The sequence below is a fragment of the Callorhinchus milii genome, unplaced genomic scaffold (assembly GCF_018977255.1).
Source record: "Callorhinchus milii isolate IMCB2004 unplaced genomic scaffold, IMCB_Cmil_1.0 Scaffold2, whole genome shotgun sequence".
Lineage (NCBI taxonomy): Eukaryota > Metazoa > Chordata > Chondrichthyes > Chimaeriformes > Callorhinchidae > Callorhinchus > Callorhinchus milii.
Window position 1 is genome coordinate 94760441 of NW_024704743.1, and position 21995 is coordinate 94782435.

Consider the following 21995-nt stretch of genomic DNA (forward strand, 5'->3'; position numbering starts at 1 on the left):
ATTGCAGACAGGCTGTCATTAGCAGTGAGTTACATTCCACTTTAATGATATTTTAGTGACATGATTAGGGCCTGAGCTTAATGCATATCCCACTGCCATCCATCCATTAATCTTCAATTAGGGACAGCAATGCTTTCTAAAATTTACGCCTTGCAAAACGTTGTTGCTGTTGCATTGCAAACTTTTAGGTTTAAAAGCATCATCATGCACGGCCTGTGCAAGCTGTATGTGGCTTATTGATCACTGTCTGTTAAGATCAGATCGCAATCTCAGTGAAATGCTCCAGCAACTGATGGACCGCTTGTCATCTTTCATCTTTCATTGAACACAATGAGGGAATGAAAGTACAGTAAAAGTACAGCAAGGTTACAGAGATCAAAATATTTGGAAATACAGGTGTACATCAGCACCCCATATCTATAAGCCAGATAACTGGATGCAATGTCTTGCTGAAGTTTTGAGATAAAAATCTTTAGTTGCACAGATGTATATTATTACTACAAACACATTAAAACTGGTTACAGGATTATTTCTGAGTAATCAAATTACTGGGAACAGCTTTTTTTTAGAAGGTGCAGAGGGGAGGTTATAGAGAGGCTGAGATAAAGAAACACATAGAGACACACAGAGTCTGAGACAAAGACAGAGAGGGGGAGACAGAGGAAGACCGAGAGAGAAAAAGAACGTGAGGCAGAGAGAAACACACACACACGCAAAGACACACAAAGACACATTTACTCACACACAGAATGAGAGGCAGAGAGACAAAGATACAGAGCGATTCTGAAACAGAGACACAAAGAAATACACCCATTGAGGTACACACACACAATAAAACACACATACATAAACTCAAAGTATGTATTAAACATTTCTTAAAATTGACACTTTAATTTAAGCATCAGTATTCTGAGAGAACTGCAGAATACCAGATTCAAAATTAAGACTGAGTTTAAGATTTTCGCTAAGTTCTGCACAATCTTAAAACCTTAAGACAATGGACACCTCCTGATGCTACCCTCTACATCACTTTCTCTGTTAATCTCCGTTGCAGTCAGTCTTTCACATGGTTATAACCAACCGCTTTCATGATTAAACTGATGAGTTTTTTTTAAATCACAAGTTTTCGTTACACTCTCCACTACTCACTTCAGTGTGCTCCAAAGCAAGCCCTATCCTGACAGCACTATCCTCTCAGCCTGCCCCATCATTTTGTACTACTATAAACCACTGGCTGAAATTCAGAATTATAATTACACTTGGTTGTGCTGATATCTCTATTGAAGGAATCACAGTGACGGCCTCACAAAACCTCTTGGGTTTAGGGCTTCTGCATGACGTTGTTCAGACCTGTTGCTTTTAGTCATAGATTTGAACCAGGCTACAATGGGTTGCCTGCATTCTCGAAATCTTGGAGGTGGCAAACATTTGATAAATCACCTTTCAGGGTGTACCCTAGAGGATAACAAAGTGCGGTTATAAACAATTACTTTTCACGATTGAACAAATGGTAAAATTAGTTTCTTTATAAAAAAAACTGTTCCTTGAACACGCTCCATGATCACTCAAGTGTGCTCCAAAGCATGTCCTCTGGTGAACTTCACAGTGATTCTACTTAATAGCAACCACAATTGCTTCCTTTGGCAAACCTTTATCAAGATCGATATATTTAATGTGGAAGAAGAGCCGTGTGCTGGTTTTGTTATGATGGCATTAAGTACAAGCGGCTACAAACCCATTAAAATGACACAATGGAAATATTGCTATTCTTAGCAATCCACACACGATAAACCTCAAAGATGCTTTTTGGCATGATACACGTCATCACATTGTGTATGTGTGTGTAAACAAACAAATATGAAACGGTTGCACAGACAAGTTGGTTACACGACATCACTGCCTTTTTAACCAACTGAGGGGATGGATTTCATTGCTGAATTGATAGAATTTGACTGGTGCATCTGAGGAATAATGAAGAAAGATGGGCTGAAGCTGCTGGCATTACCTGAACTTGATCGTTTCAGCCTCTTCAGCTGCTGATCCGTTGCTTTAGTTAGGCCTGGTGTTGATCTCAGCTCTTCTCTTAATTCCTTATCAGAACCATTCACTTCACCGGCATTGTTTGATTCAGATCCTGAACAAGAAGAAAACAGGACAATGTTTTGCTTCGCCGAGTTTTATACATTTGCCTTAACAAATCAGCAATTCACCCTCAAGGCTGCATGGTAGCTTACACTACATTACCAGTCTGAAATGTGCTCAATTTACATATCTTCCACCGATTCCAACTTTCGAATGCAGATGATGAGTTTGGCTAACGTTGCTTTACCTATTGACTCCAGTGTGTTCACGTTTCACTTACAAATTGCTGGCTTTCCTTTGTTAATAATATTCCTTTCATTTGAATCTTATCTTAGCGCCTTATATATATCATCGAATAGATTCAAGCAGGATTTTACTGTAAAGTGTAGTGACTCTGTATTTGCAGGTGAACAAATTGGACCATTCACAACGTTTAATCAGACATCTTCAGCAAGACCCTTTTTTCCTTCTCAGTGAGAATAAGCAGATGTTTGTATTCATTAAATTACTTCTTGGGACTCACATGCCTCAGGACTAATGCAACTGTCTGGCTCTGTAGTGCAATTTGTGGTGTAATTGGGCAACACATACAACACAAGAGACAGAGCCTATCAGGCAAATATTCTCATGTGATTATGTCACTGTAATTATCAGTTACATTTTTGGCCATGTCAAAGGTCAAGCAGCCTCTTCTCCTGATGAACTACATAGTCTGGAATGATCCTAGTAATGATGATGCAGTGCTGGGGGTTAACATTGTCGGAGATACAGTCCTTCAGGTGAGACATTAAACCGAGGTCCCGTCCGCTTGTTCAGGTGGACGTTAAAGATCCCATGATGCTATTCAAAAAGAAATGGAAGTTTCTCCTAGAGTTCTGGGCAACAATCCCCCAAATCAAATTGGTCATTCGTTTCCTGGCTGTTTCTAGGACAATGCTGTGTGCAACTGGGTTGCCCCATTCACCCTCAAATACACACTAAATCCAAAGATTATTATTATTATGATTGTTGTATTATTATATCAAAAGTTCTTGGTGCGTCTCAAACCTCCTTTTAGGGGATTGTAGAGCATCGGAAATTTGGTAAATTCTTAAATACAGGCATAATTTTAAAGCTAGTTTTCTGTAAGTTCTTTTAAGATATACCTAAAGCTGGCTTTTAAGTTCAGACCAAATTCAGCAATTTGCCAATTACAGAAGCTCTGAAATGCTAAGAAAATTGAGTAAAAGGCCTTCTGCAGGACCCTTCCACTCTACCATCAGTAGCAAAGCTTTCAGATACTTCACCCCAAACCTGTGGAACTCCCTGCCTCAATCGCTCAGCATTATCCCCTCTTGGCCCATCTTCAGATCATAACTGAAGACTTTCCTCTTCCCCTTTGCCCATGGTTGCCTTCCCCTTTCTCCCTGGCTCAACATCAAATTACACTACTGTTAAGAACGCCAAGGTGTTACCCCACGTGAAGGGCACCATACAAATGCAAGTTTTTGCTGGGTGAGGCTGTGTGTATACAGGAGAGACACTGGGAGAGGCTGTGTGTATACAGTGGGAGACACTGGAAGAGTGTGTATGTATACAGGAGAGGCTGTGTGTACAGAAGAAATACTGGGAGAGGCTGTGTGTATACATGCCTGATAATAATCCTTCAAGAAAACAACAATAATGATTTGGTCACTCAATCCACGACCGGTTGTGGGACACTTCTGTGCGCAATTGGCTGCCCCGTTTCATCCACATATACAGTCAATTCACTTTACAGTATATTCTGTGAAGTGCTTTGAGACGTCTAGAAGACGTCAAAAGTGCTGTATCAAATGCAAGGATTATTATTATTAAATCTAAACCCAGGTGGAATCTCCACGAATGAGGCCTGACAGGATGCTGGTTATGATATAATAATAATAATCCTTGCATTTGATATAGCACTTTTCACGTCTTCTAGACATCTCAACGCGCTTCACAGAATATGCTGTAAAGTGAATTGACCATATATTTGTGGGCGAAACGCGGCAGCCAATTGAGCACAGCAGTGTCCCACAAATAGTCGTGGATTGAAAATGACCAATTTATTATTGTTTTGGAGGGATTATTATTAGGCGTGTGGAGTAAGGAAACTTGCCTAAGGTTTCGCCCTGTCTGGAATTGAACCCAGGTGTCTCGCTTGCAAGGCGAGTGCTCTAACCACTGAGCTACAGGACTCCATAATTACATGCAATAGAACCACACACAATATTCATAACATTATCAATCGCTTGTATTGAGTGACATTTTCCCTGCTGTGGTAGTGATCTCATTCAGTGAAAGGCACAGGACGATTAATTGCACCCAGAATCTTAGCAAATTCTGTCATATCACAAGTAACTTTGAACAGAAGTCACCCTACTCTAGGATTCTTCAAGCTGGGGTTTGTGGGCACTAACGGAATCTTTTGAGCTGAGGACTGACTGTAAGGGTTAACAAATTGGCAGCTATGTATCATGGAATATAATTTAAAACATGTTTATGATTCTACAAAGAGTAGTGGCTACAGAACAAACAGAATAAATCAACGGTGACAATGATTCCAATCTTTCTTTCACTGGTGTGTGAAAAAAACATAGCTCACTGCCACCCGCGGTGCACTTGAGTCATGGGACTTTCATAGTCATGATAGAACTGACATAACTTATCCTCATCAGTGGGAGGCTCCTTATATCTTTTATTTATTATTGTACTCTGTGTCTCATATCTTTGAGCCCTCTAGGTACAAGAGAAAAGTACACCACGGTCAGTAGATTTTTTCCTTTCATTATATTCTTCTCTTTGCCCCTGCTTCACGCTGTGCTTGGGCTGTCGGTCACAGTGGAAGATGTTCCATGAAATAAACAAAAACTACAAATCCCAAGAAGGAAAATAAAACATTAAAAAATGCCACATGACGCCATGTGTAAAAATACACCAGCAGAGACTCACATTTAATTGGCAAGCTCCAGTGAGAAGATTACCTTGGTCTACCGAATATCAATTACATTGACCATTTCCATACTCTATAAAATGATGAGTCAACTCGTGGCTTGGACTGTACTAGGTTCAAAATGGTTGCCATGTTTGTCTACGAAAGTAGGCACTATACATGACAGTAATTACTGCATATTGCTTTGAGACATTTTTTCATGATAAGACATGTAATATGCAAGCTCTTTCCTTCCTTCCACTTTCTGAAGCACTATTCGATATTGTAGAGAACAATAATGTATTAATATTTACAGAGGGTGCTTAGTAAAGGATAGCCTACTATTGTTCAAACATTCTCAGAAAGGGCTTTGCAGATTGGCGGGCGTAACCTTCATCAAATGCTATAACATCCTCAGTCGGCTTTGGATTTGTGAAGAAACTATTTCTCTTGTGCAACCTTAATTATTTCCTAAAACCATAATGGTTCTTTGAATAGACATTTTCCTGGAGTGAGAAGGGGTTACAACCTCTTAAGTCTAAACTTCATAAATCTAAATAATATTCTGCCTGAACTTGTACCGGCAATGAATGCTCTGTCACACTAACCTCTGCATTAAATACCTGTAAAATTAAAATCTCCTGATCTATGGTCTTGTTTGGGGCTTATTCATTTGTTTGTTTACACTGCAGTTCTACTCTCATAATCTAATTAAATCACTTCCTATGTTTCTCAGCATTTTAAAGACCTGAATCATGCCATCTTCTCAGCCTGCTGATTTCCACTGAAAACAAGTTCAGTTCCATATACGAGTGTCTACTCATAACGTACAACTGTTTGCAGGGCATTGCTGTGTGTAAATTGCCTACAGATAACAGTCACTACATTTCCCAGAAAATCCCATGAAACATGTTCAGATGTTTCGACAACATAAGGCACTACTGGATATCAAATGCAAGGATCATTATTTAGGTCCACTTGTTCTCCACAGAACACTTCAAGGTCATTTAATTGATTTAGTATGAGTTCCATAAACATTCATCTTTTTTTTAAAAAAAGCTTCAAGTGTAATGGAAGAATCCAATCACTCTACTTGGATTTCCCTCTGCTAAGATTGAGAACTTGCTGAGTGGGGAATTTAGAGGAGATATAAACCCAATGTGTTATACTGGCTCTTTACTTTGAAAAATCACTATCTTTATGCCAAATGGCCTGAAGTTTAAAAGTAAATACTATATTTGGCAATAGGTCTGCCCAAGAAAGTCAGTGAAACCATCCGAATCAGCTCAAAACAATGACTTACCTGTCGGTGATTCTGGGTGCTCATCTGCTACCTTTAGTGGGGTCAGTACTACGCAGGGAATAGCCTTGTTCATCATCATGGAAACACCAATCCTCCGTTTCTGTTGCTGCTTCAATGCCTATCAATTACATCACGATACAAAATAAGTGACTAAGCAACAAACTCTTTTGCTACTTTATAGCACAAAAATAATCTATTAAACTAAAATATCAAAAGCTTCATTTGTCATAACTTTCTTAATACAATGAACATGACCACAATGATTTGACAAGAGCTGGGGTGTGGTTCTGCACCAGATTACACAACCTTTTCATTAGTTTTGCCAAAAGGTCAAATTAATACAACTCAGCTGTTATATGCTTTAAGTTATGAAACATATCCAATGGATGTATTTTCAGAACATTATTCAGAATAGTGGTATGTTATGCACTCTGTGATCAGTGTTCCTTAGCAATGCTCAATCATCTTGTCATCTGAAGTGATCAAAATCCAGGAATAATAATAATAATCCTTGCATTAGATATAGCGCTTTTCACATCTTCTCGACGTCTCAAAGCGCTTCACAGAATAGACTGCAAAGTGAATTTATGGTATATATTTTGTGGGCGAAACTCCCTAATGAACAACATAACAGGAGCACTATTCCCCCAACACCTGCAGTAATTTAAAGAGAAGCCCACCACACCCACATCTACAATCCACAAGGCACGGACAATACATTCCGGCAAAACACAAGTGTCTCCCACATCTCAACACATAGCAAACTAAATCTCCTGTGCTCCATTCAAAACTCTCAGGGTCTACCGTGGAACTTCGAATGGACTGTTGTCTAACAACTAGTATTTCTACGTAGAATAAGATTTCAGAGTATTTAAGTTATACCCTGAGATTGGCACAGTGATTGCACCCAAGAAAATCTCCGGACTGAAGGTTTCACCAATGGTGGAGACCAACAATTTAGTGCATTCAGAACAGGGCACTGACTGAATTATTCCATATAAAGCAGCCTTCAATGCTTGCCTACAAAATGCCAGATTAAACTTCTGTTTGTTAGAAAATTCAATGATGGCGTCACAATTTTTGTAAAAACAACAACAAAGTTACATTTGTATTGCGTCTTTCACATAGGGAGGGAGTCCTAAAGTGCTGGACAATCAGTGTTTCGGTCCCGAGCTGGGGGTCGGGATCAGGGAGAGTGGAGGGCAGGGGGGGAAAGGAGGGTGATCGAAGGCACGATCAAAGAGGAGGATCTTGAGACTGGTCTTGAAGGAGACAAGGGAGGGGGCTAGGCGAAGGGATGTCCAAAGTGTGGGGACAGAGGAGTAGAGTGGCAGAAGGCCCAACTGCCAATGGTGGGGCAGGCAAGGTGGGGGATGTGAGGCAGGCTGGAGTCTGCTGAACGGAGGGAGCAGGCAGGTTGATAGGGGGTTAGAAGATCGCAGAAGTAGGGGGGAGCAAGGCCATGGAGGGCTTTGAAGATGAGGACCAGGATCTTGAACTGTATCCTCCGTGTGATGGGAAGCCAGTGGAGTCGAGCGAGGATGGGGGTGATAGGGTTGCATAGCCTGGTGCGGGAGAGGATGCAGGCTACAGAGTTCTGGATGATCTGCAGCCTATGGAGGGAGGAGATGGGGAGAGCGACAAGCAAGGAGTTTGCATAGTCGAGCTGGATGTTATGAATGCGTGTACGAGGGTTTCAGTGGCCTGCGGTGTGAGACAGTGTCAGAGCCGGGCAGCACAGATGTGGGACAGAAAGGATAGTTGAGGGTCAAACAAGATGCCAAGGTTCCGGACGGGCTTAGTAAGGTGGAGTGTGCATCCTTGGATGGCGATACTGTCAATGCCTGAAGTGTGGAGGCGCTGACGGGAGCCAATCAGGAGAGCCTCTGTCTTGTAGATGTTCAACTGTAGAAAGTTAGCTCTCATCCAGGACTTGATGTCTGACAGACATTCTGTCAGGACAGCAGTGGTCCTGGAGTCAAGGGTGGAGGCAGAGAGATAGAGTTGGGTGACATGTGGAAGTTGACCCCTCGTCTGCGGATGATGTCACCAAGAGGGAGACTATAGATATTGAAAAGCAGGGAACTAAGGACAGAGCCCTGTGGATCGCCGCATAAGATGGCGCGGGAGCTAGAGGAGAAACCGTTTGTGGAGACGACGTGAAGACGGTGTGAGAGGTAGGATCTGAACCAGTCAAGGACAGAACCTTGAAGGTTGAGATGACAGTCACGAAAAGGCCGAACCTAGGTGGGTTAGTCGGCAGGATGATACATTAATAAAAGGGCACAAACTAGCAAAGTTTCACAACGAATGTTTGAATTAGCAAATGGAATCCACAATGTTGTAAAATTTAAGACTGTCCTGAATTCAGTTTCAATTAGGAAACTGATTATCTGCTTTGGAACACTGTCCCCAAAATTTGCAATAAAACACTTTGAGACTTGCAGACATCACAGGTGCTGTAAAAATCCAATTCCTACTTTTGAAATTTAAGACCATTTTCCAAAAGAAAATTGTGCGTTTTAGACAATGGTCTGAAAACTTCAGAACAGAGTTTGGCTCCCTATTATCTACATACTGTATAAGAGTTCTTTCTGCCTGTTGTCTGGACAACAGTGTAAAATATTTCTCTTTCTCCGTGAATCTGAGCCAAAATAAAAGTCTGTGGGCGTTCAGGATCAGTAGGCCAATTTATTCCGAGTGTGAAGTATTCACTGAATTGCAAAGGGACATCTTGCCAAGCTTCCCTCAGCAGCTCTTCAACATATTCATGTCCTCCTCCTCCTCCTGCCTCTGGTACACCCATATTTCAATATAATTTCACGTGTTCAATTATTAAGCTTTGTCAATCATAACACAAAATGTGCTCCTCTTTATGCAAAATGACCACCTTTTCCTGAAGACCCCGACGGACACCTACATTTTCCTCCGGCGTGTTCTTATGAGCCTGAATCTACCAGGATGTAGTTAAAAAGACAATTCAGATTCAGGCATGAAACAATAAATGTTATTCTTGCATCTTTTTATGAGCTCCTAAGGCCAGAAATTGCACCCAGAATGAGTGGAAGACAATTGTGCCTTACAATTTAAGATTGGGAGGATACGTGCAAAGCGTGCAAATTCAATCTTGATTTGGAAGCCGAAGTGCTTAAAATGCTTCAAAATTAACGACAAATTTAAGAATTTTTCACAATTCTTGACAGTTTTAAATGTGAAAACAAAATGGTCTCATAGGCTGAGACTAGGTCAACTCTTGAGCTTGTGATGCCTTGCAATATTTCTCAAACATTCATATTTACTGACTGAAAAATGTAATTCCCTCCGAGACCCAAAAAATGAAGATGATAGCTATCCAATAATATTTTTAGTTGGCAGCATTTCATTGTTTGGCTTGGTTACGTGTTTCTGGGTGTGTTACAGTGCAACTTGGAACCCATACTCTAGGCTGACATTATCTTGCAGTGCTGGTGATGTGCATTGGCATTGGAGATGCCGTACTTCAGATTAGGTCCCAACTGTCTGTCCAGGTGGACGTTAAAGATTTCATGACAGTATTTGAAAAGAGAAGGGAGAAGGCCAACAACCCCTCAAATAAAATTGGTTATTCACTCCATGGCATGGCTGTAGGACATTACTGTGTGCAAATTTGCTGCTGCTTTTCACCCACAAAATACACAGTCAAACCACTTTGCAGCATATCCTGTGAATCACTTTGAGATGGCTCAATGACATAAGGCAGTGTATCAAATGCAAGGATTAATATTAAATATAGTATTTGGGGGTAAATTCATAATTAAATCTTATAAGTAGGATTATTGATGCCAATGGTGACAAGCTGAGTAGATGAGAGGAATATGGAAATCTGCCTCTATTAGTGATGATAGTAAAAGTCCCAATTTCTTCTTTTGCTTCTTCTTCCTTGTTGCCTTGCTAGGTTGTGCTTTGTTTCTGTTTCAGTTGTTTATTAAGCCTTGATATCTTTCTACTTTGACCATTTTTGTTTGGTTTGGCTGTAGTTCCCTGTCAGGAGTCTCAAATTCTATTAAACGTCCCCCTCCGTGACTTGCTATTTTCTCCTCACCAATATGTCTTCCTGCAAATCTTTCAGTGCACAGATTGTGCAAACAATCGAACAGGTAAATGAATAGATTCCCAGAGGCATCACCCACACAGATGTCTGTTTGTAGACAGCTTCTCTGGTTTCTACTCAGCAAGTTTTCCTCTTAACTTATGCGAGGACATAGGATGTCTCAGTTTTCAAAAAAAATGTTTTGCAAAATCAGGTGAGCCAAATACTCTGAACCAACAGAGATTCAACACTCCACCTCCCACCCCCCCACCTCCCAACTTAGGTTTAGTCTGTTTTGCCTGAAAATTTAAGAAAGACCAAATTGTGGAAAATCATTAAATTTGGTCTTAATTTTGAAGTTGTTTTTCAGTAATTCTTAAAAATGAACTGGTTTGTGAATTAAATCTGGATTTAAGAATTTTCCACAATTCTGCACAACCTTGAATTTGAAATTCAGGAAGGTCTTGTAGGCCAAGATTCTGTCATTTTTTTGAGGTTTAGTCAGTTTATATTCCTGATACCATTTGTTTTCAATCTTCCATCTCTTCAAAACAACAACTTACAGTTACATGGCAACTTTCACATTAAAGCAGTTGACAAACAATAAATAAGTTTTAAATAATAAGCATATAACCATTTGAGCCCAGCATCCCACTACTGTCTTAGCTTTAAATTCAATGTTCTTATTTTAATATGTATATAATAATACTGGCATTTGCTATAGCGCCTCATCACGTCTTGGAGACATCTCAAAGCACTTTAAAGAATATACTATAAAGTGGATTGATTGACTGTATATTTTGTGGACGAAAAAGCTGTTAAAAGCTGTTGAAAAGCCGGTTGAAGTTGTTAACCGATTCACCATCAAATATGTATGTAAATATCAAGCAAAAACATTGAGATCAGCACAATGTGGACTGCCGTAGATTAGTGGTTAAAATATTCACCTTGCAAGTGAGAGGACCTGGGTTTGATTCCTGGGCAGGGTAAAACCTTTGCCAAATTTCCTTACTTCACATCCTTCTATTTACCTAATAGTAAGTGTAGGAACCTGGTTTTCAGTTGATTGGCGGATCGATCTCCGGGGTAATAATCCCTCCAAAATAACTAACTAAATAAATAAATTGGTCACTCAATCCATGACTGTGGGACAGTGCTGTGCGCAATTGGCTGCTGCATTTCACCCACAATTTACAGTATATCCTGTGAAGCGCTTTGAGAAGTCTCAATACGTGACAAGGCGCTATATCAAATGCGAGGATTATTATTATTAAGTTCCAATACAGAATTGGCTTTCCTCACATACTCTAGCCTCTACAAGCTTTCCTCTAATCTCAGAACACTCCCATTGTCTCCCTCAAGCTCTGTCTGACAAGCACTGCAGTTCTCTTGAACAAGGATTGTAATGCAGGGCTGAAGATGCCCTTGTGACTGACCAGCAAAGAAACTGCAAGTGAGCTCATATTCACCTTTGTAATAATCAATGGATTCCCTCAACAAATCATTTTGGAAATGTCAAATGCACTAGAAATTAATATACTGTATTTCTTGACTATGTATTTCAAAGTGGAAAATTCAGTGAAAGGCAAAGTGCTTAATACTTAGATCTAACCTGTTAACCTTTTTTCTTTCTGTAAAGCAAATTTATGTGTTTGACTCATTAAGTGAGGTCTCCTCAGGGTTGAATTAGCTCTGAGGAGACATGTCTGGCAAAGGCAGACAGGTCTGCAATAATAGAAGGCGTAGACAATAGTTGACCAGACTCTCTGGCACAGAAGTGAAGATGTCTCTTAGGTAAGGTACCGTTGGACTTAGCTTGTACCGTTAAGCTGCATAGTTAAAATCATAAGGCGGAAGTACATTTTGCATGTTATGACTGCAAATGTAAGCTGGACAATGCTTTCCAGTTTTTAGCCTCCTCTAAAATCATAGAATAACGGATGGTTACAGCACAGAAATAGCCCATTTGACCGTTGAGTCTGCGATCATACTTTTCCTCCATGAGCCACTTAATCTCATCACACTCTGCTGATCGCTATCCAAATTTTTCATTATTTCATCTACCTTACAGTAATTCTCTTTCAGAATAATGTATGGATTCTGCTTCACCAACAGCTTGTGGCAGGGAGGTCTAGCTTCTAACATCCTCTGTATGAAGATAATGATACAATAGGCTGTTTTTTTCAGCCTTTGTTATTTGGTTCCCCTCAGAGGTTTATAATAATAATCCTTGCAATTGATATCGCGCTTTTCACGTCTTCTAGACGTCCCAAAGCGCTTCACAGAATATACTGTAAAGTGAATTGACTGCATATTTGTGGGCGAACGCGGTAGCCAATTGCGCACAGCAATGTCCCACAAACAGTCGTGGATTGAAAATGACCAATTTATTATTGTTTTTGGTTTTGGAGGGATTATTATTAGGCTCTGTGTGGAGTAAGGAAACTTGCCCAAGGTTTCGCCCTCTGCCGGGAATTGAACTCAGGTCTCTCACTTGCAAAGTGAGTGCTCTAACCACTGAGCTACAGGACTCCACATGATGACTGATATAATGAATACAGTGGATAAGAGTTCCTGTCCATATCTATGATCAGCTGTCCATTTTGTAACGGATGCTGTGCATAACGCTGTCCATAACGCAAGTCAAGCCTATCTGGAAGTTGCAATTTCTATCAACAATTTATTTTTGTGTTACCTCTTTAGTTAGACACACACTGCACACTGGTATTCAGAGTGACCAGAGACCCAAGGCCCAAGAGACACTGCAACTTCCAAGGTGCTGAGCAGAGCTTCATACAGAGAGCATGGGTGAATCTGTTTGAAAATGTCCTATTGCTATGGCAACAACTAGTTAGCATCCTGCGAATTCGCCTGAGGCACAACATCCCTACCGTATTAAGTCTTTGGCAAGTTTCCTTACTCCACACCCCTCTGTTTCAAGTCCCACGTTGGAACTCACGTAGTCTAAACTGGCACTTCAGTGCAGTGTGTGACGGGGGAGTGCTGCATTGTTGGAGGTGCTTCGGATGTCTGCCTCTTCAGATGGACGTTAAATATCCCATGACCATGAGTCACTCCCGGCGTCCTGGACAATAATCCCCCAAATAAAATTGGTCATTCACTCCATGGCTGTTTGAGGGACATTGCTGTGTGCAAATCGTCTGACTCATTCCCCCACAAAAGAGTCACTGCCCTTTACAGTATGCCCTGTGAAGCACTTTGGGACATCTTCCTGACGTAAAAAGCACTATGCCAAATGTAAAGATTATTATTAATTGTGGTAAATTCTTAAACTCAGTCTTAATTTGGAAACAGATTCTACTGTTATGAACTATAGAATAATATCTTCCAAATGAAGATGAAATGTAAGAATTTTCTAGAATTCCTTGCGAGCTTAGATTTTAACACAAAACAATCTTAAACAAAGACCTCAGAATGGATGCAACATTTTATTTTAAGTCAGAAATAGATACCTGAGAGTGAGTTATAAGCTTTAAATCTAATCATCTGAAATTAAACCCACAGGCGAGATGCCTCAGCAGTTTATAGCCATCTGAGCCCCAAGATTGGATTATACACTTGATTCACTCCCTGGAATCTGTTATAAGAGAAGAAAATAAACAGTATTGCATTTGTGTGAAGGTAACTTTCTTTCATCTGTATTGATTGCTGGAGATGGCCCAGTAATGGACATTGGGAGAAGTATAATGAGAAACAAAGAGACTTAATACGGTACACAGTGCTGGAGCATGGGGGAGAAGGTACCATTGAAATGGGAAGAGGGTGACAGCAATGAGTGGAGACAGTGTTGGTTGAGATGTACAGTGTGTCATGCAGAAGATGGGGGACAAAGTCTATAGTGAGTGATGGAGTGGATGGGGGATGAGGTCAAAAGTGCGTGATAGAGGGCTTGTGAGACTAGGTCTATAGTGAATTATACAACAATAACCTGTACTTATATAGCACCCTCCATGCACAGTTGCCTCTCAAAGCACTTAAATCATGGAGAGGGTGTGAGACTAGGCTTTTAGTGAGTGATGGAGAAGGTGGGGGACAAGCACCACAGTGAGCAGTCAACATGACATAGATCTGCTTAGCATTACCTTTTCCCAGGCTCAGGGTGCTACATTTGATGACAGGTCTATGGTAAACTCCCTGCACTAGTGGTGAAAGTCATGTACAATATTGAATATGAAGAACAAATCTTCATTTTTCTATGAAAGTGTTTCCTTTGCAGGAGACTCTTCGGGTGCTTTAGTCATTCTCCTTTATGCCGGTGGATAATGTGGATAGAATTTTAGAGCCGCACAGTTTATTATTAGTTCCAACTCCTAAATGGCATTACTGTAACCATAGGAATGGGATATAATATGCACCTGCCATTCACACAAAGGCAATGCTCCCACACTCCACCCGGTGAAGGAAAGTGGTCCCAAACATGTCTATTACAGCGACACCCTCAGTGGGTTACAGATTTACTCACAAGGAAACAGGCCATGCAGCCCAACTAGTGCCAGCATTTATACTTCACACGAGTCTCCACCTGCTCCTTACTCCCTCCAATACCTTCCCATTCTCCCTCCCTCATGTCATATCTTGCTTTGTCTTAAATGCATTTAGACTATTTAATTCAGATATTGTACATAGTTCTATAACCCTTTCCATTTGTTGTTAAGAGCTCCTATAATTCCCTCTGTACACACGTAATCGTCCTCACTTTCAAGGCCCTCCACGGCCTTGCTCCCTCCTACCTCTCTGGCCTGCTGACCCCCTATCAACCTGTCTGCTCCCTCCACTCATCAGGCTCCGGCCTGCTCCAGGTCTCCCGCCTGACCCGTCCTACCATCGGTGACCTGGCTTTCAGCCTCCCTGCCCCCACTCTCTGGAATTCCATCCCACAATCTCATCGCCTTGCTTCCTCTCTTGCCTCCTTTAAAGCACGACTCAAGACCCTCCTTTTTGATCTTGCTTCAGCCAGCCTCCTACCCCCTCTTCCCTTCCTCATCCCAACCCCCCACACTCGAGTCCTGATCCCTGACTTTTCAGCACCTTGGGACATCCACCTGACGTGAAAGGCGCTTTACAAATTTAATTTTCTTGTTGTTATAGTACACATGTGTGTACATATGGTTTATCCAAGTTACATAGTAGACATTTCCACTACTTGTTCTGAATATAAAGCAGCAGTTTTTTTTTATCCTGTTGCCTTAGAACATAAGAACATCTGAATTTGCTAGACGAAAGAAGATCAAGGTCCATCTAGTTCACCTTCCATCATCCTGGCAGTCGCTTGACCAGTTGTGTCCCAAACTATATACTGTATCCCGAGATATTATTTTTTCCACCTCCTGTTATGGAGCATTCCAGTGTCACAGGACTCTCCATCCGGAGGTCAGGGTGAGAACTGTCCAAACGCCCTAAATAGGGACAGGAGAAATTAAGTGACAAGGGAATCTAGAAAACAAACACAATCGACTGTCTGGCTTTTCCAATTTGTGCTGATAGTGCTATTAAACTGCCCCAGCACAGTCCATGTTGCTTGCTAACACATTGCACTATAACAGACTTCATCGCTTAATTAACATGGTAATCCAAGCCGCCGTATATAATTTGCACTTATTGCATGACCATGACTGACGACTGCACCCTAAAGGCAGTAAATTTTAGATTTAATTCCATTTGAAATATATGGAGAGAAAAGGTTGCTATGCTACCAGTTTCGGAAGAAATTAATGCTTTCAACTCTTGTAAGAAAATCAGCTTAATTGTTCATGAAAGAATACAGTTTAAATTTCTTAAAAATAAGCATTTGATGAACTTCTTGCATATAGGAAGCAAGTGCGATGTTGTAAATGTATTTGTAGATTAATGGTAAAGACTGAAATTTGCCAAAATGCAAAATGCAAAATGAACCAGAAATGTGGCAATGGGTTCTCTATGGTACATTTGCTTTTTCATTAAAAACTCCAGCAAACTGTTTGTTTGTCAGTCATCATCTTAATTGCTTGTAGGTTTACTGAAAGTGTTTGCTTTGTGTTACAAATAATGTTTATTATAGTACAAAGATTGTTTGGAACAATCTGTTCTCAACAAGGATCTAATCTTGAGCCTCTTCATTCTTGCCTCGACTATTTCAAAGCTGATGTTGACCTGTCCTTTACCCAGCATTTGTTCTTTCACCACAAGGAACCATTTGTAATTCTGATCCTTCTCTACTGCCCCAAGCTTCTCACTCTTCTTCAACATTTCCCTTCACTTACAACCATAGAAAGCATAGACATTTACAGCACATAAATTTGGCCCATCGTTCCTGTACTGGGTCTTTTAAAGAGAAATCCTGCCTTCTAAATTTAGGCTTTCTTTTGACTGTATTGCAGCAATTAAACACCTATGTTTCTCCACTTTTCTGGCTCTTATTTAGTTTACAGCTACTGAAAGCTTCCAGCTCCGATTTATTGATAATAATCCTTACATTTGGTATACAGACTTTCACGTCGAGAGCACATTTCAAAGCATTTATAGGATATAATAATAATAATAATAATCTTCGCATTTGATATAGCACCTTATCACATCTTTGAGATGTCTCGAAGCGCTTCACAGAATATACTGTAAAATGAATTGACAGTGTATTTTGTGGGTGAAACGCAGGAGCCAATTGCGCACCGATACTATAAAGTGTAATGTCTGTGTACCTTGTAGACAAATGCAGCAGGCAATTTGTGTACAGCAATGATCCATAAGCAGCCATGAAGTGAATGACCAATTTCATTTGGGGGATTTGTTGGTCAGGACACCGGGGTGAAACTACCTCTTTCGAATAGTCCCATGGGATCTTTAACATCCATCTGAATAGACAGACAGGATCTCGGTTTAAAGTCTCACCTGAAGGACGGCACCTCCAGCGATGCAGCACATCCCCTTGCATGGCATTGGAGTGTCTACACTTCAGTTAAGACTAAGCATAGGCTTGGAACCCACAACCATCTGATGCAGAGGCAAGAGTGCTACCAACTGAGCTAGGCTGACACACAATTCTAAACCAACAATAAAATAGTAAAATAAATAAAAGCCTTCAGGGATAATCATTGGGAATCCTGAAATGTGCTGTAATAGCATATCAATTTTCCCACCTTACAAGTTAATTTATCTATATTTCTTATAAACAAGAGTACCTTTCAAATTAGATTCATTAAATCCCTTTACACTTTACAGTGGCTGAGGAACTACAACAACAACAACAACAAGATTCCATTTATAAAGCGCCTTTCACGTCAGGAGGACGTCCCAAGGCGCTGCACAGTTGGGTCCTATAACTTCTGGGTGTTGCACAAACTAAAAATAAACACAGAAATGCCAGTTGTTTAAGTTCAAATACAAGCACAGTGGAGAACAAATGAAGAAAAGTAGATGTGTAGAATCTCCCAACTTAAATTGCTCCATTCACGAAACTGTCGGTAAAGGTCTGAAAGCTTTTCTAAAGGTTAATTTTTAGACCAAAACTTGTAAAAGAGTAGAAATCAATGAAAATTCCCGGCAGGGTTTTTGTCTAATGGCACAAAATTGAATTCATGCACATGGTGCAGCATTTTGTTCAGGTTCTTCATTTGTTTGTTTGAATGGGAACATTCGGTGGGTTATTTGATCATGGAGACCTGATCGCACTTTTTCTTTCTGGCATGAGAAGCCACTTATGCTGTCGGTTTCTCGATGAGCATTTTTCAAATTTCATCAGCGCCTGCTGCCATCTGCATAGAGGCAATTGCAGGTTTACTGGGAAGTAAAGTGCTGGGCGAGATATGTATATGTTTGGACAAGGCTTTCCAATTTTTTCCTCCCCTCGTTTCAAGGTCTGTCTCAAGACCTCGTTTTTGGTCATCTTTCCCCTCCCCATCTCCTTGGCTCCTACCCCCAGCTTGGTTGCAAAACCAGAATTGTTAAGCACTTTGGGACATCCTTGTGACATGAAAGGCACTATATAAATGTAAATTTGTATTGTATTTTCTGCTGCTCGCATTCGGCCTGTGGACACAGATCAGTAGCGAGTGCCTTTCCTTTAGCCATGACTGTTGTTGCAGTGCAAGAAACAGATCAGTCAGACAGCCAGGCAATCATTGGCTCCAAACTCCTTCAGCAACTGTGTTTGCTTCAAATGCAGTTTTTTTAACATCTATCTTTACTGATAAACATCAATATATGTCTACCAGTAATATGCTGCTGCTGAGTAAATTAAATTGCATTTACAAATGTCATATTTTTCAATTTCCTTCAGGAATGCTTCTGTAGTTCATAAATCAGCCACAATATTCTTTTGCAGTAGAGTTCCTTGTGAATTTCACGGAGTTTAAGAGCAAACCCAATAGAAATGAATATTAAAATAATTCATATTCGGTTCAAACAGCGTTCTTTACTGGCAGAGTTTGATCTGTGAATCTGTCAAAAATTGTCAGTTCAAAGAGGTTTATTTTCTCTATTAGTTTTTGCCAATTCCCCTATTTCCAGAAACGACCAATTCTTTGCATATTTACATATCTACAGGCACCCAATACTACCTTGCCCAACTGCTGTTCCTTCATATTTGAGTCTTGACTGTGATCGTCGACTGGTTATTTTACACCAACAACAAATTACATTTGTGTAGCGCCTTTCACGTTGGGAGGATGTCCCAAAGTGCTGGATAACAATGACAAACAATTTCACAGTGAGAGATATCAATGAAAAGCAATTTTGACCTCACTTGACATCCAAACCCATGCACTTTCCAGCAGGGATCAATGGATTGTGATCCAAAGCGGGATCACTGGCTGATTTTTGCTTCCATCGCTCCAGAAGCAACAAGCCAAATGGTAGCATTCTGACTGCTGTCAAGGGAAAGATCAGCTTGCTCACTTTAAAACCGATGAGCCTCTGGCCTGTCTGGCTTTGTGGTGTAGGAGGCAGTAAATCTAGCTACTAAGCCATTGGGAGAGATGAAATTCAACGAGATACTGTTTTGAGATATTTATTTCAGCCTGGTCATGTGATGATATCTAAGCAGTGTTTTTATAAACACAACAGCAACACAAGAATTTTATAGAATTTTCTCATTTTCTCATTTTCAATGTGGTCAACAATTCAAGCAATTCAATTCAACAAGGAGTAAGGGTCTGTTTTGGTCAGTCAAGGATCTGATACACACAGAAACTAATCACCATTTTTTAAGATTCTTTGAGCCAAACTCCAAGGAGTGGTGATGTGCAGGCCTGAGTGTGAGACAACTGTTTGATAGCTTTACATTCCAACTGTATTAGTGTGGATCATGTGCAGAACAAACCAGCTGCCCAACATTGTTGCTTTTATGTTTTAAGACCATGCAAACCTCTGTAGAAAACTGGCTTCCAAGTGACAAATTAATGCAAAAAATATTTTTTTTTGTCTGAATTTAAATTTTACCTCAATAGTCTTAAGGCTTAGACAGTGAGATTTTTCAGATCTCAATAGCCTTAGGGGTGCTTTTGTTTGGTATGTTCAGTTGTCTAGAAATTGATTAAAGAAATCTTTAATAGCCAGTGGAAACTCAGTGAAGACTTTTCAAGAGCGTATTGACACTTATAGGATTCTGAGCTCCCTAAGAGTCCTGCCATAATCTTTGAAGGTGAAAAGATTTTTGTGTAATTCTTGTATTGGCTTCCAATAATGAAAACGATGAGAAAAAAAACTCAATTCATATTTATGTCAAATCATTCAAATATTTGTTCAAATATTTATACAATCTGTGTATTTGTGCTCAATACAGATGACAATAGATTGGCTTTCAGTGATGAGTATTTTATCTTTTGAGACTGCAGTTTTGCAACCTATCACTTAATCTGAACAAAATATGGAGCTAAACCCCCCCTCAATTTCTAAAACTGAAATGAACAACACGAATCACTTAGCTGATGGTGCTCTAAGGACTATTGCTCAGGCACCTATATTTAGCTTTGTGTGAAAGACCCATGATTTTTCTATGGTCCTACCTGTTCAAGTGAATGTTAAAGATCCCATGGCACCATCCAAAAAGGGAAAGGAGTTTCTCCCTGTGTCCTGGCCAACAATCCCCAGATTAAAAAAAAGGCATTTACTTCAAGGCTGTTTGTGGAACATTGCTGCGTGCAAAATTGGCTGAAGTGTTTGCCTACAAAATACACAAACACTACATTTTACATTAAAGCCTGTGAAGTGCTTTGAGATGTACCTCTGACGTGAAAGGTGCCATACCAAATGTAAAGATTATTATTAGTACTATTAAGTCAGCAAAAATTGTGATCACCAATAAATTTAAGGAAAAATATGATGCATTCATGAGGGAAAGGGAAATAATAATGACCCTTGCATTTATCACGTCTTCTAGACATCTCAAAGCGCTTCACAGAATATACTGTAAAGTGAATTGACTGTATGTTTTGTTGGTGAAATGGAGGGCTATAAATGAAGGGAACAGGAGGGGTCCAGATCTATGTGGTGTATAAACACTACAATAGATATATTGGGCCAAATGCCCCATTTCTGTGGCATAACACTACAGAAACTCGTTTGAACATCCCCTGACTTCGGCAATATGGTTTGGCCTGAAGCTTCTGACCTCTGCTATTGTGGAATGTGGCTACTTCGGGGACACCGGCCACTCCACAAACCAGCTGATAACTAGCGACTGGTGTGGGCCCCAATTTTCAGTAATTAATACAACAAATGCCAAACTTTTCATCCCACAGTAATAGTTTCGGGCAGGAGTCGACCATTGCTCTATTTAAGCTGCCCGCCCAACACCATAGACCACAATAGATCCCTTAACCACATCTGCCTCATCCCCTAATAACCCAGAATCCGTTTAACTTGCAAGGACTTCTCTAGGTCCCTTTTCCAAAGGATTACGCCACCTGCGATGGTTCAATGGTTGAGTGAAAATAAAAACAAAACTGGTTAATATTATGTTCGTTATTCAGCTTCTGTTATGCAAATGCTAAATATCTGGAGAAGAAACAGATGTACCTTCAGTGACTCTGCCTCTAATCTCTGGAACTCCCTGTCACAAACCCTCTGCCTCAGCCTCTTGTTATCTATCTTTAAATCAACCCTTAAGACCTACTTCTTGAATTACTCCAATGGCCACCTCCTCCCCCTTCTCCCTTACCCGGCAACCATCCCAGCCACAGTGCAGTACTCTGGGACCTATCCTGAATGAAGTGCGCTATATAAATGTAAGTTGCTGTTGTTATAGTGATGGGAATACAGATTGTTGATCAATGTATGCAACTGTGACAGTTCTGCCCTCCTAGGAACATAGACATATTAGCTGTGAACGTAACTGGTCAGGGTTGAAATAATATAAACTGTAATGTTGGATCAATATCTTCGATTGTATTATACTACCTTTGGGCGTCAGGGAGAAATTTGACTTAGAAGCTTATTTTCATGTAAATTTTATCAGAGGTTAGCTATCTCCTGCAAGGGATTAAAGTTAGTTTAAAGTGTATGATGTTGCAGATCTGTGAAAGGAACAGGACAAATGTGTTTTCCCCTCGCTTCTTTACCTGTGTTTTTAATCACAATTTGTTAGAAAATATTTTACAAATATTGAATAAAAAGAC

At 40.3% G+C, this 21995-nt stretch overlaps 1 protein-coding gene across 1 annotated transcript in view; it reads right to left on the minus strand.

Annotated features, from left to right (window-relative positions):
* The window catches only part of LOC103175369 (ASXL transcriptional regulator 3), a 90840-nt gene that overhangs the window by 23309 nt on the left and 45536 nt on the right, over nt 1-21995 (minus strand). The window contains exons 7-8 of the mRNA XM_042331665.1: nt 6318-6435; nt 2006-2134 (exon numbers count right to left, since the gene is read on the minus strand). Of these exons, the coding sequence (XP_042187599.1) occupies nt 2006-2134; nt 6318-6435 (247 nt within the window). The remainder of the gene's footprint in view (nt 1-2005; nt 2135-6317; nt 6436-21995) is intronic.